General features: G+C 40.7%; 2 protein-coding genes across 13 annotated transcripts; one reads left to right on the top strand and one right to left on the bottom strand.

Annotated features, from left to right (window-relative positions):
* The first annotated feature begins 324 nt into the window (after positions 1-324).
* LOC116265012 (probable ribonuclease P/MRP protein subunit POP5) lies at positions 325-18,647 on the top strand. Of its 12 annotated transcripts, none has more exons than XR_004174953.1 (5): positions 12,351-14,364; positions 16,573-16,666; positions 16,831-16,960; positions 17,205-17,342; positions 18,131-18,647. XR_004174953.1 is itself a non-coding variant. In XM_050080447.1 (4 exons), exons 2-4 carry the CDS (start codon positions 2,040-2,042, stop codon positions 18,277-18,279), a joined length of 465 nt encoding a protein of 154 aa, XP_049936404.1. In that variant the 5' UTR covers positions 325-562; positions 2,020-2,039; the 3' UTR covers positions 18,280-18,647. The 12 variants fall into 12 exon arrangements, 4 of the variants coding, with proteins under 4 accessions (XP_049936404.1, XP_049936405.1, XP_031500779.1 ...); XR_007574625.1 differs by having other exon boundaries at positions 16,801-16,960; XM_050080447.1 differs by lacking the exons at positions 12,351-14,364; positions 16,573-16,666; positions 16,831-16,960 and adding exons at positions 325-562; positions 2,020-2,217.
* LOC116265065 (cellulose synthase-like protein H1) lies at positions 4,505-10,007 on the bottom strand. The gene is made up of 9 exons (XM_031645603.2): positions 9,695-10,007; positions 9,253-9,583; positions 8,522-8,650; positions 8,200-8,316; positions 7,894-8,106; positions 7,201-7,345; positions 6,588-6,796; positions 5,821-6,171; positions 4,505-5,264 (listed from the first exon to the last, which is right to left on the bottom strand). Exons 1-9 carry the CDS (start codon positions 9,964-9,966, stop codon positions 4,731-4,733), a joined length of 2,301 nt encoding a protein of 766 aa, XP_031501463.1. The 5' UTR covers positions 9,967-10,007; the 3' UTR covers positions 4,505-4,730.
* Positions 18,648-18,653: the final 6 nt, after the last annotated feature.

Raw genomic sequence — 18,653 nt, 5'->3', positions numbered from 1 at the left:
TTAATTCATCTTCAAATTTGAATATATGAATATCTTAAAAACTGGTATAGTGTTGACATCTCTATCAGCATTCGGATGACTTTGGAGGGATCTTGATCAAGAAATTACAGGATCGAGTGTGCGATTGTTTGGATGCATCCAGGTTACTGAGACTTCTTCAAATTTGGAGAAATATCTAGCATTTATTTTTTTACAATTTTAAATTTTTTTAGAAGTATTTCTTAATTAACTGAGGTTCTATATATCTAAGGCGTTTGATAGGAGCGGATTTTCCTCTTAAGAGTTAAGGGGGACCTTTGCCCGCGTTATTGATATTGTCCGTGCTTCTTCGTCACGCGCGGCCAAAAAAGTTGGCGCTCTAGAGGGCGAGAGCGCGGACTTTCGGCCCATGAAAATAAGTCGGGCTGAACTTTGTCCGCTGATAAAGAAAAGCCCGTTAGAGCTTCTCGTTCTCCTCCTGCTCAAGCGCTCGCTCGTCTTCCTCTCCACCGCCCGCAGCAGCGGGCATAGCTGCAGAAGCAGACCCTTTTCTCATCAGCTGCCGTCTCCACCGCAGCACAAGGTATGTTGTTATCTCTTTGTTTTTTCTGACTCGCTCTCCGCCAATGAGAGGTAAAACCCCTCTTCGTTGGAACAACATTGAATACTCTATGATTTGTAGTTGGGTCTTTTGCTGCCTGCTCTCCGGTGTTCGACGGTCGGGGGAACAGCACCGGTGATCAAGCGACTGGTATTTGTCTGTTTTTCAATCCTTGCGTCGATTTTTTGGTTTCGGCGACTACCCACATTCCGGAAGCTGCAGAAATTGTATATATATGTGCTTTACTTCCGTCTTAGTAGTCACCGATGATGTCTTAGTGTTTGATCTTTTGATCTCTTGTTGTGAGGACTGGGCGGTGGTTTTCCTCGTTCAGTGTTTTCCAACCAGCTGGAAGTCAGTTTTTAGTTTGTTTTTCTCGCTAGAATATTTGATCTCTTGTAGTGGTCATTGATGTTGAAGTCGAATGCTTTAATTGAACATGATCGTTGAAGCACACTTATTTCTTCCTTATCAGGTAGATTCTTTGTTTAATAAAGCACAGTTGGATTCATGTATCATGCTGCTATTAGTGGTGTCTCTTATTCATTTCAAGATTTGTTTCTTGTAACATGTTGGCTGTTTACATGGACAACCTAAACAAATTCATGATTTGCTTCTTGTGTTCACGTAGACTGTCTACATTCACAACCTAAAACTTTGTTGCCAATGGTTAAACTTTTTATCCCTGCAATTGTATCCTGTTTCATCAAACAGGAGACATTTGTCCACACTTTTTTTGTCTGAACCTATCACACACAGATAGAAAATTTAGGACGAGATTTTTGTCGCTTGGATTTTCATCCGTGGACTTTTATTCGTAGATTTTTGTCCATGGTTTTATGTCTGTGGCATTGGTTGTTTTCTTTTTTCTTTTTCTTTTGTTTTCGTTTTCTGATTAGATGCTTGAACTGTCGTTGATTTTTTGTTCAATCCATATGCATAATAAGAGCATCAAGTCGTTCTAATTAAGCCAATGAGGAACACCCAATCGTACATGGAGATCAAGCTCACAAGTTTAAATCACTTGAATGCCGTTGCCTCTAACTATGTCCTAAAAGCATGACTATGCATCAATCTTCATATTGTTCAATCCTTTTGACACGAGCATGTAATCTCTCTTTTCCTGTCTCTCTTGTACTCTCTTCATGTATTTGAATTTGACCTTATTTTTTGTTTCTCTAAGATCTATTGTTATGCAATTGAGCGGTGCTTTGGCAGTTCAAACTGCGATAGCAACATGTGATGCATGAGCTCTCGTAACTTCCCTTTGCTTCAGGTTGATCTGTTTAATTATTCTGAACCAGGATATCTTCCATAATTTTATATTATTCATTTCAATGTGGCTGAATTTTGAAGATTATTTATTGGTTCATATGTTCTTTACATGCCAAACATTCTTGTGTGTAAAGTGTTGATTAAGATGAAAACACCAATTGCAGGGTTAACGTACTTTTCAGAGATGCCACCTTTCCGAAACCGGTATATGGTGGTGGAAGCTTTTTTGGACCCAAATCGGGACTTCGCTGGAGATGAGACAATTATTCTCACTCAATTTAATGTGTCAAAAGCAATTAAAGACAGTATTCAATTCAATTTTGGAAAATGTGGCTTAGCTGCCTCTCTCGGATCCTTCCAGGGTAATCTATTTGCAATTTGTCTTTGAGTTGCTCCATAATTGTTGTTAATTTATCAGCGGATCTTAATTTTCTGGTGCTGTTGTTTTCATCATACATCATTGAGTGTCATCTCGACCTTTGTAGTCAGATCCTGACTAGTCAGTTGAGTCAATTGTCAATACTGTGTTGTTAAACCCGTGATTGGTGAAGCTGGTCATTGACTAGCCTTGTCCTTGGTCAGCTGACTAATCCAAAGCTAATATATTATATTTGTGTGTGTGTGCACTTAAAGATATGTGTTTCTGTATCTGTTTTGTAACAAATATATAGGTTTATTTATTTTTAGCCAATCAACTTGGCCTGACTTGAATGGAATAGTTCAGACTAGTAAGGTCTTGATCAACCTGTTTCTACCTTCTGATTTTGACAACCTAGTGGTCCAAAATGTATGGATTAACATGAATTTACAGTCCACTACTCTAGTTTTGAAAATGCCTGTGAGATGCACAAAATAATCTTAGTAATTCATACATCTGCTGAGCATTCTTATAGAATCAGCCTCACTTCTCTCATTAGACCCTGTTTCTACTGGCAGTGAAGTATGTGAATCCAATAACAAAGCTATGCATTATTAGAGTGGCTCGTAAAGAACATCAAATGGTATGGTCTGCTATCACCATGGTTAAGAGCATTGGGCAATGTCCAATAATATTCAACTTGTTGGACTTGAGTGGTAAGTCAATTTGGTTTGTTACTAATTGCTAGATTTGTTTCATGTAATAGAATATATTTTCCTAGAAGACTCATTCTTAGTGTGCTGGGAGCTTTCATGTTAAAGAATGCATTTTCAATTGATACACTTTTCTAATTTGACAAAATGATAGAGCAATTGCTTCTTTATGGTTGGCAATGGTACATGCTATGAGCGAGCCTGCTTGACCTTCCCTGCAATCCAAACCACTTTTTTTTTTTTTTTTTTTTTTTCAATGAAAATGAACCATGACTCCTCTTGATCTGTGCATAGGATTACATTTTGTACTGTATTGTTTTAGAACCGTGTTTAGCACATTTATTTTGCTTGCTAGTGAGATGCTTTCTTTGGAAACTGTGGAGAAGTGCTTGGCTTCGTTGGAGACCTGTGTCAGTGGCTGTTTCTTATTGTTGATTTTCCTTCAATTAGGTTCTGTAGTTTGTTCCTGTTTACACATACAATACAACTTTGGAACCTTCATCTCATTTCTTTCCGTCTCTTTTATTGTCTAATCAAGTTGCTTATGACATAAGCAAAACAAGTTTCTGTATAAGTTAGTCACATAGCAAAGTAGATTGTCATGCAAGATACATGATAGCAGGTTAACTTATAGTCACTATTTTTTTAACCAATAAGTCTCTAGCTAGTATATACTTGGTTGTCCATCTCGGTAGCTTCAAGTAGATGGAAACAATGCTGATAGTGTGATTCTCTCTCTCTCCCCCTCCCCCTCCATTTCATTCTTCTCTCTTTCTGAAAGCTTATCCAATCTTCTTACTGTTCTAGGGAGCTTGAAAGTATGTAAAACTGTTGCCATGAAATGTGATGAGGCAAAATTTGAACACTACAAGCTTACAGCGAAGGATGGGAACTCGCCACAACTTCTCCAAGAAATACACAACTATTTTGAGAAAATAAAAGCTTTGGAAATGTAAAGGTGAAACTTCTGGCATTGCTCTACATGTGTTTGCTAAATCTGCGTTTTTGGGCTGGGTCCACCAAGTGTTTATGGAGTACCATCATTAGCACATGGTTCAGACATGGGATTGCGAATGAGTAGCAGCAGCTGTTGCAATACTTGAGAAGGCTCTGGTTCGCAGAACAGCTTAGCTAGTGGCTCTGCTATTGTTTTATTATAGCTGGTAAACTGGATGATTTCGAAATGGAGAGTCATGCCAGGCAGATTGCGAGAGATGTGTTTGATTTTAATGTGGATTAACAATGCCACTATTGAATGTAAAACAAAAGGTTTTTTTGGGCAACCAATAATTTTTTTTTATATTAGAGCACGTAATGTGAGGCATCATTCATTGCTTTGAAAAGTGCACTAGCACTTGTCATGTCAGTGAGGAATAAGCGCAAGACATTACTTTTGTCACAATTTCACTTCTTTGAGGCGACCTTTATGTGGTTGAAATGTTTTATTCCTCTAGCAGGTTTGTATCGGCAGAGGCAATGATTGTACGACCTTCACAGTTGCCTTCTTTCCACCTGTATTTGTAATTTGATGCAGCTTGTTTATGAACGGCTTTCAGTTAAAAGGTAAAACACACGTCGTTTATAAATAACATTCGATAAAAGGGAATGCGACACAAAGACTGACATAGATGTGAGCGTTCACACAGAGAATAAGGGAAAGAAAGAAGACATGCAACTCTCTAAGCAACTAGGAAACCGTTTTCTGCGAAAGGTTCAGCAGGATCAAGCTTAAATGAATCTTGACAAATACAATCTTCCTTGTTCGGTGGGAAGATCGTTCATGAATTGGCCTAAATTTCGGTCATTAGTTTGAGAACTGCCTGCATAAGCATACGAAGATCAAAGCGGCCGTGCCGGACTTGCAGACTGTTGGCCAAGGAATACCATATTGCTCACGTCTAAACAGTCCTTTTACGAAGGGCAGGAAGCTCATAACCACCCAAGCACAACACACCAACTCCCCCACATAAGCAGCAGCTTCCATTTCCATCACCGTCTTGGCTAGGCCCAGAGCCAGGGCTGTCATGTTCACAAAGAGCAGTGTTGTTGCGGGCACATAAATTGCCGACGAGTCAAAAATGAACTTCCCTGCCTCAGCCGGTGCACCTTCCAAATCATCTTTGCGAGTGAGCTCGAATGCCGTATCTGAGATCCCAAAAACCTTGAGTAATACAGCTAGGAGACCAAACAACCAGGCAGTTGAACTCAGAATCCTGGCCATTCTCTGATTGTTCCACCATTCTCGCACTGATAGACCACAAAGAAGGTATTCCAGGAGAATGTAGATGTTGAAGATGAAGAAAACTGCAGCCGGTAGTCTGAATTCTGGATCAGTTATCTGCAAGACAGATGATGCTACCATAACTAGCCTTCTGCCTATTGGATCCACCTTGATTGAAATTAGTTGTCTCAAAGTGCATGTCGGCCAGTCCAAACTTAGTTAAATTTATGGATGACGGTTACTAGGTTTATCCATCAAACTATCTGAATAATAAGGATTCAAATTTGGTGATATATTAGAAACATAAACACACCAATAACATATCATCAGTTTAAAAGTTTTGACACTTTTAAGCATCAATGGATTATTCACAGTTTCACATTCATATAGCTCTTCATGTTTCCCATTTTCTTATAAACCTTGGAATTTTTACAATTCTTTATAATGTTTTGCACATAAATGATTTCTTTCCTTGTTATAAGATCTCCCCTTTGCTTAAAATTTTCTCAAGGACTTGAATTGGTACTCTGCTCATGCAATAAAACAAATCAGACAGCTTGTGGCCTGGATCTGATGATCTAAAACCAGACAGACTCCTAGCCAAAGCCTGACTGGTACCTCAATAGACCTGATCACATGACTACTTGAATAAGAAGGGAAAGAGAGCTGATACCTTAGGGAAGATGGAAGTGTTTGTGAATATGCATAATGCAGGCAGAATAGCGTAGCAAAGTTCGGGTACAGATCGGGCTGCCCACAACAACACACTGAGATAAACCATGCATTGTCTCAGTTGCAGCTTCTCCCTCACTGTAGCCCTCAGGGGGTTCCGCCGGCTGAGGAGAATTTCAAACAAACCGGTGGCCCATCTTTTCTGCTGGACCATGGTGTCGGGTCCGGTAGACGGTGCGGCACCAAGAAATGCTGGTGGATCAGGCAAACATGTGACTGAGTTCCAGCCTGAGGAGTGGATCCTACACCCTGTCATGACATCCTCTACTGTTGATCCATAATCCCAACCAACCTGAAAAAAAAAAAAACTAGTCATTTAGAATTGATGCATTAATCAAAAACACATTAAAGCGCATGAACCCAGAATGAACCACACATGCCAAAAGCAAAATCAGGGAGATCTTAATTTTAAGGGGGCGTAAGAGTTTTTTTCCAAAAACATGAATCAATTTTTTAATTTTTGAAAAACTATTCCTTGCCCTGTAGGCCCTTTTGTGAATGCTTGCAGATGCTGTGGATGGCAAAAACTAAACATGGTTTTCTATTGTTATTTTGCAATGGAACACGCTTTGAATTGCATTGGTTTATCGAGGGAAGGGACAATGAAAGCACTACAAGCCATTGAGAAAGATCAATCAGAAGATTAACTTATAATCCGACTCACTAAAGAACAACTCTATAATATCAATTGTTGGAGAGAGAAACAACCTGTTTGCCCCATAGGGTGTTGTCTTCGTAATCACAAGCAGAGACAGCAATGGCTGCTTCCAAAGAACTTGAAAGGGTCCGTGAGGAAGAAGGGTCGATGACGGCTCTGCCTTCAGAGGCTGCTCTAAGTGCTGATTCAATTAAGGGCTGGTTGCCTCCAAATATGGCTGCCAATGCTTCTTCAATGCCACACCTCCCATTTTGGCTCCCTACATTTCCAATATACATGTGCTTTTCACCAAATAATGCGTCCAAGTTTCAAATTTCATAGCACAGTTATGGACCTAATATATATATATATATATATATATATATATATATATATATATATATAATGGTAACTCTAGCTATTTCGAATCATACAGCCATCTAACTAGTACCATCTGATCCAATATGAAGATTGTCAAGAGAAAAATAATGAGAAAAATGTGATTGACATTTTCGTTATCTAGAATTAATTATCACTTTTTTGTCTATGTTTTTCTGTCAACCATTTATGTACATCAGATGAAAAACCCTAATTAGATGGCTGGGTAACTTTACATAGTCAATGTATATATATATATAGCACTAAGATACTCATTATATGAGGAAGAGAGTGAATAGGCAGCACCATTAGCTAATTTGTAGTTGTAGGGTCCATTTTTGGTGAGTGGACGCTCTAGGGGTTGCTGACCGTAAATGGCTTTCCTTCGGTGGAAGCAGCCGGTGCCCCCATACATGGGCCCTTGACATGCATTGCTCCCTGGCATGAGGTGCTGCACTCACAAGTGAAACTTAGTAAAACAAAAAACGAACTGAACACAATTGGGGGACGACAACGAGGGTGTTACAAGTCCCAGGAAAAATAAGAGGCTGGCAGAAGAACAACTAGTTGTTCGTCGAGTTGTGATCCCTGGTCCATATTCACTAAACGTCCAGTTGCTGTTTGACTGGAGATGATTCAGATCCATATCTAGGAATCAAACATGATTCTACTCTTGGCAAGGCGAGCCCTTAGACGGTTCGCAAGGTCGAGCCTAATCAGTCCAACTCGACACAATTCAGTAACGGAGCTACAGTGTGGTTGGTGTGAGTCAGATCAGTCCAACTCGACACAACTCAGTAACGGAGCTACAGTGTGGTTGGTGTGAGTCGGTGCCCACACCAGCCCTTCAAACATCCCATTGAAATGCAGCTGGACCTTGCTTCAATCACATGTAATGCTCACACCAGACTCTAGTCGGCGACTCAAATTACTCTACCACTTACAAGTCGGTCAAACTTGACACAGTTGATTTAAACTTGAGGCTTTAGAATGACGCACCTTGATCAACACCTTGAGTTGGTTCCCATATGGGTCGTCCTTGAGTGCACCATGGAACATCTGTGGAAACTGCACGAACCCACTTTGCACCTCGGACTCAAACCCCAGCAAGAGGCACAGGGCATGGTACAGCGCCTTGGGGTTGTTCACGAACATGTCACAGTCCAGGTTTAGCATGAACGGTGCATTGGTCATCACTCCAGAAACCCTTGTCTGAACAAACCAACCAAGTCAACGAAGTCAAACAAAAGGATTTGAGGCGGCTGAGCCGTCTGGGTTCAGGGAGACATGGGCCTTGGTCAATACCAGAACGTTCATGGCTCCTGCTTTGAAGTGGTGTGCGTGTGAAGGTCGTTTCTCTCTGGATAAGTAAATCAAGTGTGGCACCTGATCATCTTCTCTTCCCTTGTGCTCGTTTATAATCTGATTTCACACCAAGAAATTAAGAAGCTATCTCATTAGGACATGAAACAATGTAAACCCTGGGCACGGGCAATCTCACCAGTGTTTGATAAAGTTATACATATTATTCTAATAAATTGTTATTTTTCTCTTAAAAAAAAAGGAAAAAAATCTGGCTCCACCCTTGCACCCATTCACTACAGCCAAAAGAGCTTTGACTAGGTACCTTCACGATAGCAGGATGATTCCGCTTCTGGACTTGTGCAAAATCTGAAAATTCTTCCCCCGAAAATTTATCTGGAATTGATTTGTGAGCCGTCTCCGATATCTTCTCAGCAAGCTCCTCGTATGCTCTCTACTTGCAGGGAAAGTAATGTCGTTAAAAAAAATATTAAAAACGAGTACAATGAAAACTGACACGACACTCTTGAATATTATGAACAACTCTTGATTTTTGTCTAACTTGTGAACAAGTTTCCAGTATCTCCACACAAGTGTACATAAAATTTTGAGAAAAAGGAAAACTATTTTATTGCGAGTGAACAGGCTTTGTCCAGTTCCCAAGCGAATATTCCTGCATCTGTTTTTGAAAACAACAGTGGTAACTTCAATCACTTTCTTTGGGTGGTGCCGGCCATTTAATATCAATCTCCTCTCAAGAGAAGACAAAATCAAGATGGACATGGTTCGATCAGTTCACGATCGAGCCCGAGGCTGCATGGCATGTGTTGCCCAAAACATAGTGAGATGGCAAGACACCGAAGAAAGCAGGTTTTATTTATAAGAAGACAAAGAGTTAGGCAAAAGCTTTGGCTATTAGCCTGGTCATGGCATTTTCACCAGGTAAGCACCACATGCTGAACACTTTTTTTTTTTAATTTAATAAAAATGAAATGCAGAAAAAAGGGAAAAAATGGACCAGTTTTTGTCTATTTTATCAACTCAAAACATTTTTACCTTCATCTCTTTCCAATCTTGATGGAAAGTGGAGGACGGATTGTGGTAAGTTTGAGACAAGGAGAAGTACTTGAAGGGAGCCCTGTACTCTACTCCATACTTCTTGCAGAAGGGAACCCACGATTGAGCAAATTTGGAGGCCTCTAGTAGGGAGAAGAAGGTGATGGGCGAGCAACCATCATCCGACACGTAGCAGGCGATCTTCGAAGCTGGGTAATCAACGGCGAGAATGGAGAGTACGGTGTTGACGGTGATGATGGGAGGCTCCATCACCGGATCGGCTGTGGTGACGAACACGTCCATGGCAGGAAACTCTTCAGATGATTTGAACCTGCAAATTCCAGACCTTTTGAAGTAACTGATTTCATAGTTGCATGGACTTTCATGGTTTTCTCTCTCCCTCTCTGTGTGTTTGTTTCTGTAGATTCGTGGTTTATCTCACCTCTGAAAAAGACGGTCGGGAAAGGTCCTGTTCTCGACGAAGTGCCACTTGTAGTTGAGGGACAGCACCCACATAAAAGCGAACCAGCACTCACACAGAAAGGCAGCCAGCCACACTCCTAAGGCCGCACCGCCAGGCAGCTCCGGCAGGACGGCCAGCCGGTAGAGGAGCAAGCACAGGATGAGAGCTGAGAGGATGGAGAGAAACACCCTCTCCACAGTGTTTGGGTGTTCTACCCTCTCCTGGAGAGGAAGACCAGCTGACCCAGACATCGTCTCCCTCTCTCTCGTCCCCTTTCTCTGTCTCTTGTATATATAAACTATGTACCTGAGACCTGAGGGGAACGTTGAACTTGCCAGGTTGTCAGATTCAACCAGCTAAAGAATCATAATTCCTCCTTAGATTAGAATGAAATCAAAATTTGAGGTTTTATTTTCTTAATTTTAAAAACAAAATACCTTGTTCGTTTAATCATTTTAATTTTTTAAAAGATGAGCACTTTGATCATAAAATTCCATGATTTTAATGATATGCAAATTTTTCATTATAATTTCTTGGGTACTACTATCACAATCAATTATTTGCACTCCTAAATCATAGGACTTATCACCAGTCTGTTCAATGCCCAATTGCAAGTTGCTACGTGTCAGTTTCTTATTAATCATTTTTTAGATATTTAGGTTTTTTTATTCATATTTTTAAATAAATAACTTTTAGTAATTTGAGACAGTAACAACACCGGTCTATTTTAACTACTAAAACAGTGTGAGAACTAACAGTTTGTAGTGAAATCAAGAAAGAGACTTGTGCTCGTAGCTCTTGCGAGTCGCACGCGAGAGCCACACAGAATGAGTTGCGTTGAGACTATGGTATTTTGAGAACTTTAGAAAAAAATCTTGTCAGTCTTTTACAAAGAGCTTTTCCTTTTTCCTTGCAATTGTGGGGAGCATATTAATAGATACATATAACTACCTGGACTCCGGTCTACCCACATCTGGAACTCCACCCATCCATGCTCCTTCATATAAACAAGTTCCTAGTGCTCAAACAGATTGTTTGGGCGTGTGGAGAGGGGTAAGACCATTGGCATGGTAATAAGTTGGCCCTTTGGATTGTTAAAGTGGTTATAAGTTGGCCCCTGTCTACACAAGTGTATAATGACCAAAATACTTATATTTAAGTAAAAAAGAAGTTTTTCAAGAGAATAAAAATAAAATTATGAAAACATTAAAAGTCAATAGAACCCATGGCATCATGATAAGTCGGCCCTCTTGTTTGCAAAAGTGGTTGTGTACACCCATTTGCACAAAAAATTGTGTACTCTGAGTGTGTAATGACGAAAATACATATATCTAAGCAAAAAAGAAACTTTTTAAGAGGATAAAAATAGAATTATGAAAAGGTTAAAAGTCAATAAAATTCATGGCATCATATAAGTCGGCCCTCCTGTTTGCCAAAGTGGTTATAAGTATGTTCCTGTGCACAAAAAAATGTGCACATCTAACGACCAAAGGAAGACCGATATTTAAGTAAAAAAGAAACTTTTTAAGAAGCTAAAAAGAGGATTATGAAAAAGTTAAAAGTCGGCGAAACCTATGGCATATGATAATGTGTTGGCCCTTTTGTTTGTGAAGTGGTCATGTGTATACTCCTTTCCCCAAAAACAAGGGTGTGTAATGACCTAAATACTTATCTCTAAGTCTTTTTTTTAATTGAAAAAAAAGATCATAAAAATGTTAAAAGTCTAAAATGTACATCTCTTTATAATAACTTTAAAAAAAACCTCAATCCCATTTCTTTTTTTCCTACGGTGCATACTTGTGTGTGTGATGCGAGCCTAAATCTATCTCAGTGGACGATGGCCGTGGCCGAGAGAGTCGTCGAGGCCAGGCCAACAGCTCGTAACAAGGGCTTAAGCCGCAGCGAGGCAGTGCAAAATTTGAGTGTCGAGCAAGGGAGGCTAAAGACAAAGGATACAGCGGGCCAACGCACGGCCAATGAAGGGCGTAAACCGAAGGAGAGAAGCGCCAATGTGGTCAGCAAGGCCAAAGCATACTCGGCTAAGAAGGGTCGAGCATGTATAGCTCACGCTAAGATGATGATGTTAGGCGTGAGCAGCAAGGAGCATAAAGAGAATATCTCCCGAGGCTTTAGGAGACCGATTGTAGTGGCAGAGGAATTAGAGCTTAGGGAGGTTAACAAAATACTTGTTGTAGGTGCAGTGGGCGGAGCACCAAGCGACCAAGTACGGGCAGAGCATCAACATCTAAACATGGACAGAGGGCCGAGAACTTCAAGGCAGATCAAGACCTAGACCCGGCTGAAACAAGTTCGAATCTAGAATCTAGTCCTACAACCGGGTCCAACGTGCTAGTCTAAGGCTAACTTAGACAAATTATATGGCTAAGCCCTCATAGGTAAGGCTAACTCGATACTTACCGAGTCTGGGTGGCACCCAGACAAGTCGCCACCTCGAGCTCACAAGGTTCGAGGGGTTCTAGCTTTCGAGACGTCCCGTCTCGGTTCATTTTCCTTTATGCATTTGCTTAAGTTGAGTCATTTTCATTTCAGGAAGTGTCTTGGTTCATGTGTTAGAGCTGGTTTTATTTTAAGTACTTAAACTCTTTTGTAAGTCTTTTTTCCTTATGTTGTTTGTTCGTTGTTTTTCTTCCCCGTGTGGGAGTTCCTCTCTTCCTCACCGACCTTGCCGGCGGTGATAGGAATCATCAAGCTTCAACCCATGGCTCTGGTTGAAGAACGACAGACTTGAAGACGTCTTCGGAGGCCACCGGCTCCTTGAGCATCTTCATCCTACGCTCAAATTCCCCAACTGAATTGCAAGCTTCTCACAGTGCAATTCCTTCAACCACGAAAGGAATTAGAGGCTGGAGAAGAAATCCGGAAGGCTTGGAGAAAACTAGTGGAAAGCGATTAGTACCGCCGGTGGAGAAGACCAGTCGAGAGGCTGGACTAGTACCCTCGGGCGAGAAGGCCACCTAGTAGCTGGCTAGCATCCAAGCACATGACTCCGGTTGCAAAAGAAGAGGTAGGTAATCTCCCAGCTTCTTCCCAAAGGAAGATCGACGCTAGCTCTTAGAGGACTGATTTTCATGGTGAAAAACCGAGAGAGCTCGTCGGAATTCCGTTGGTAGACGGCCAATAGGATTTCAGCGAAAGTGACCGGTTAATCCTCTTTGAAACTTGTCCCAATCAATCCAGCATCGTACTTGAGTTGCTGTCGAGGAAGGAGATTTGTTCCCTGCTCGTCTTTCCCAAATCGTGCGTAATATCATACACAGGAATAAAACTCCAAATTGAGCGAAAGTTTAATATCAATTTTGAGGAAGGTCAATGCAGTTTTCACTCTCTCGTTGGCTCAATTAGGATCGCCCAGATCTCAGCAACATCCTTGCAAAATCTCAGGCGAATCTGACATCCCACGGTGGAGAACGAGCGTCGGTCGGAATCCAAATCGTGAACGCCGTCAAACCGGACGCTGCATTATTTCCGGCGGAAACTCGACGGACTTCAAACATTTGCCGCTTCTTTCCATATTACCCTTGGTCAGTATCAATTGGTAGTAAGTTGAATTTTAATTAGCAAGGGCACCGTAGTCATTCCACCTCCTAAGCACATTAAGAAAGAAGTGTGAACGACGAGTGTTACACCTCGACGCTCTCCCTTCGAGCTCCTTCTCATTCACATTAAAGCGAGAGTTACAAAACTCTCAAGCATCCTCAATTCCAGCCCTTCATTGTGACACCTGTCCCTCATCCAACGTTCAAGGCCATTCACCTCCAAACCGCGCGCACAAGGCATTTAATTCCCTCCTCTCGTCAATTCCGCCTCCATCATCACGCACAAGGTAAGTATTCTCTAACACTTGCCAGAGTGTCCCTTCCTCCCCTCGTTAGACCCTTCCTCTCCTTGTAACCGTTCCTAAACCCATACGAACTCAAGGGTCTTCATCCTCATAGCTCGCCACCTAGCACCACTCCATCGTTAACACCCCACTCCATCATTATCCAAGCCCTAAGTTCATTAACTCCCTATTGCCTCTCGCATGACCCTTCACTTGCCCACCTTCGCACAACCGTTCATACCTTAATCACCCTTCTCACCCGAGTCATAACTCTAAGCCTTTGCCATATCATTCCTAATTACCATTCCCCTCGTCATTAACCTCTAGCCTTTACTCCCTCACATCACACAAGCCATCCCTTAGCATTCCCCTAAGCCTAACCGCTCTTATGTTTAACTCACTAGCATTTACTCTAACCCACTCCCTCTAGCCGCACCATCCAATCCCTATCGCCATTGAGTCATACCTTATCCAGATCTACCTAGACCGGACCCATCTAACCCATACCGAGCTCACCTCCTTGTTCCGAGCACGACCTTACCCCTTGGAGTCCATTAATTAGGTTCATCTCCAGGGCTGTTTGTGTTCAAATCAGAGCTATCAGTTCAGCAGGCGACAACTTCACACGGCCTTATTGCTGCACTCATAGCCTACAACAGCAGATCAACCACGCAGGCGCCTAGGCAACCTTGGCCAGGTGGGCCGAGCTCCTGCCTCCTCACCATCGTGCTGCGATATCTGAGAGTGGCTTTGCCACTGGATTTCACTCGGATCCTATTGCTGTTTAAGCCGGTCTCTCATCGGCAAGGTAACTTCTAACCACCCTATAGAACGTGGGTAATTGGGTGCACTTTCCTTTCTAAGTCAGACTCTAGTCATTTGCTACTGTCGATAGTCCCTCCAAGTCACCTTGCCAAGGACACGGTTGCGAGTAGCTAGACCACCAAAGGGAAAGGACATGGTTTGGCCATTCTTAGGGATTGTATGAATGGTTTGGAATGAATGATGAGTGAGTTGTGAGAGTTAAAATTGTATCGCTCACGTTTCTACCAGCCTTAATCCCCTTAGCATTGTAATAGGTTTGAAGTCTTGGGTCAGGGTAAACACACTTGTATCTTTGACCTAGGGAACTATTAAGCCAGGGTTGTTAATAAGTCTTTGTAAATATAATTTGTTTTTAGTTAGTCTTGGCTCCCACGAGTGATCCTGGAGTTGGGGTCTACACTCGGGCGTGAATTTGTCAAGCCGGGTCTAGAGGTTCCCACCAGTGTGCGTAGGAGTATGCACACAACTCTATCTCTCTTGTTTGTGCTGAACTTTTTCAAGAAAAAGAGGATCTCATTTAGCAAAGCGTCATTTCCAAACTAAGCCGCATAATCCTCCTCCTTGTGTACTACTTGCTGACAGATATGTATTTATTTGCTTCAAGTGCTGGCAGATTACAAAGAAAAGTAAGCCAGTTGAGGGGTTGGTCTCTCCAATTGTATTTGCTATAGGTTGCAGAAGCGGGAGTTTGCTTGTGCACCGTCCGCAATATTTCTTGGCCAAAATGAGTTTACTCTCGATATTTGAACTGATGCAAGATTACTAGGAGTGAAACCTATGGATTTTCCCATAGATCAAAAGTTGAAACTCACTTCGGATGATAGCAAACCATTAAAGGATCCTTCCAAGCTCCAAGTACTGTCGTTTGGTTGGACAGTTGATCAAGTTGAATGTGGCACACCCAGATATTATGTTTTGTGTGCAAATTCTTGTAAGTCAGTTTATGCAAGTTCCAAAACCGAGCAAGGGAATTTTACTACCATATTCAAGCAATTGGTAACTAAGGGCCTGTTGTGATTTTGACTGGCCTGGAATCCCATAACCTATCATACACAATGAACAAACGCCAAGGGTGCACCCTACTACCAATATGCATATTTAATTCAATGTTCTAACATTGCATGTGTACAAAGAACATTCTTAACCTTGTTATTATCTCATACCTCTATCATTATCTCATAATCATTATCACATACTCTTAGCGTCTGAGATATTAACAGGGGGTGGTATGAGATAATGATAATGGTAGAAGATAATGATATAAGGACAGAAGTATGAGATAACAAATAGTGAGAGAGGTATGAGATAACTAAATAAGCGGGATAAAAAAAACAAAGACAGCTAATTTGCCACTCATAGGGTATCTTGGTTTTCAAGATATGCATAACGGACTGATACAAATCAAATCATTCGGTTTGAGCTTCATCAAATCCTGAAACTTTATTTTTTTCATTTTTTTGTCCCTACAAAAAGTTCTTTTTTACTATTAATCGATCAGGAAGATTCTTTGTCTAATAAAGCACAGTTGGATTCATGTATCACGCTGCTATTAGTGGTGTCTCTTCTTATCCATTTCATGATTTGTTTCTTCTGACATGTCGACTGTTTACATGGACAACCTAAAAAATTTCATGATTTGCTTCTTGTGATCACGTAGACCGTTTACCTTCACAACCTAAAACTTTGTTGCCAATGGTTAAACTTTTTATCCCTGCAATTGTAGCCTGTTTCATCAAACAGGAGGTCCACACTTTTTTGTCTGAACCTATCACACACAGATAGAAACTTTAGGGCAAGTGATTTTTGTCGCATGGATTTTCACCCGTGGACTTTTATTCGTAGATTTTTGTCCATGGTTTTATGTCTGTGGCATTGGTTGTTTTCTTTTTTTCTTTTTCTTTTGTTTTCGTTTTCTGATTGGATGCTTGAACTGTTTTTGATTTTGTGTTCAATCCATATGCATAATAAGAGCATCAAGTCGTTCAAATTAAGCCAATGAGGATGACCCAATCGCACATGGAGATCAAGCTCACAAGTTTAAATCACTTGCCGTTGCCTCTAACTATTTCCTAAAAGCATGACTATGCTTCAATCTTGATATTGTTCAATCCTTTTGACACGAGCATGTAATCTTTCTTTTTCTGTCTCTCTTCAGGTATTTGAATTTGACCTTATTTTTTGTTTCTCTAAGATCCATTGTTATGCAATTGGGCGGTGCTTTGGCAGTTCAAAATTCGATAGCAACATGGTGATGCATGAGCTCTCGTAGTTTCCCTTTGCTTCAGGTTGATCTGTTTAATTATTCTGAACCAGGATATCTTCCATAATTTTTATATTATTCATTTCAATGTGGCTGAATTTTGAAGATTATTTACTGGTTCATATATTCTTTGCATGTCAAACATTCTTGCGTGTAAAGTGTTGATTAAGATGAAAACACCAACTGCAGGGTTAACGTCCTTTTCAGAGATGCCACTTTTCAGAAACCGGTATGTGGTGGTGGAAGCTTTTCTGGACCAAAATCGGGACTTCGCTGGAGATGAGACGATTATTCTCACTCAATTTAATGTGTCGAAAATGTATGGATTAACATGATTTTATATAGTTCAGACTAGTCCATTCTTGAACAACCTGTTTCTAACTTCTGATTTTGACAACCTAGAGGTCCAAAATGTATGGATTAACATGAATTTACAGCCCACTAGTCTAGTTAAGAAAATGCCTGTGAGATGCACAAAATAATCTTTAGTAATCCATATATCTGCTGAGCATTCTTACAGAATCAGCCTCACTTCTCTCATTAGACCCTGTTTCTACTGGCAGTGAAGTATGTGAATCCAATAACAAAGCTATGCATTATTAGAGTGGCTTTCAAAGAACATCAAATGGTATGGTCTGCTATCACCACGGTTAAGAGCATTGGGCAATGTCCAATAATATTCAACTTGTTGGACTTGAGTGGTAAGTCAATTTGGTTTGTTACTAATTGCTAGATTTGTTTCATATAATAGAATATATTTTCCTAGAAGGCTAATTCTTAGTGTGCTGGGAGCTTTCATGTTAAAGAATGCATTGTCAATTGATACACTTTTCTAATTTGACAAAATGATAGAGCAATTGCTTCTTTATGGTTGGCAATGGTACATGCTACGAGCGAGCCTGCTTGACCTTCCCTGCAATCCAAACCATTTTTTTTTCAATGAAAATGAACCATGATTCCTCTTGATCTGTGCATAGGATTACATTTTGTACTGTATTGTTTTAGAACCCTGTTTAGCACATTTATTTTGCTTGCTAGAGAGATGCTTTCTTTGGAAACTGTGGAGAAGTGCTTGGCTTCGTTGGAGACCTGTGTCAGTGGCTGTTTCTTATTGCTGATTTTCCTTCAATTAGGTTCTGTAGTTTGTTCCTGTTTACACATACAATACAACTTTGGAACCTTCATCTCATTTCTTTCCGTCTCTTTTATTGTCTAATCAAGTTGCTTATGACATAAGCAAAACAAGTTTCTGTATAAGTTAGTCAGATAGCAAAGTAGATTGTCATGCAAGATACATGACAGCAGGTCAACTTATAGTCACTATTTTTTTAACCAATAAGTCTCTAGCTAGTATATACTTGGTTGTCCATCTCGGTAGCTTCAAGTAGATGGAAACAATGCTGATAGTGTGATTCTCTCTCTCCTCCCCTCCCCCCCATTTCATTCTTCTCTCTTTCTGAAAGCTTATCCAATCTTCTTACTGTTCTAGGGAGCTTGAAAGTAGGTAAAACTGTTGCCATGAAATGTGATGAGGCAAAATTTGAACACTACAAGCTTACAGCTAAAGATGGGAACTCGCCACAACTTCTCCAAGAAATACACAACTATTTTGAGAAAATAAAAGCTTTGGAAATGTAAAGGTGAAACTTCTGGCATTGCTCTACATGTGTTTGCTAAATCTGCTTTTTTGGGCTGGGTCCACCAAGTGTTTATGGAGTACCATCATTAGCACATGGTTCAGACATGGGATTGCGAATGAGTAGCAGCAGCTGTTGCAATACAGCTGTTGCAATACTTGAGAAGGCTCTGGTTCGCAGAACAGCTTAGCTAGTGGCTCTGCTGTTGTTTTATTATTGCTGGTAAACTGGATGATTTCGAAATGGAGAGTTCATGCCAGGCAGATTGCGAGAGGTGTGTTTGATTTTAATGTGTATTAACAATGCCACTATTGAATGTAAAACAAAAGGTTTTTTTGGGCAACCAATAAATTTTTTTATATTAGAGCACGTAAT

Source organism: Nymphaea colorata, chromosome 11, assembly GCF_008831285.2.
Source record: "Nymphaea colorata isolate Beijing-Zhang1983 chromosome 11, ASM883128v2, whole genome shotgun sequence".
Classification (NCBI taxonomy): Eukaryota; Viridiplantae; Streptophyta; class Magnoliopsida; order Nymphaeales; family Nymphaeaceae; genus Nymphaea; species Nymphaea colorata.
This window is presented reverse-complemented; position numbering and strand designations above follow the sequence as displayed.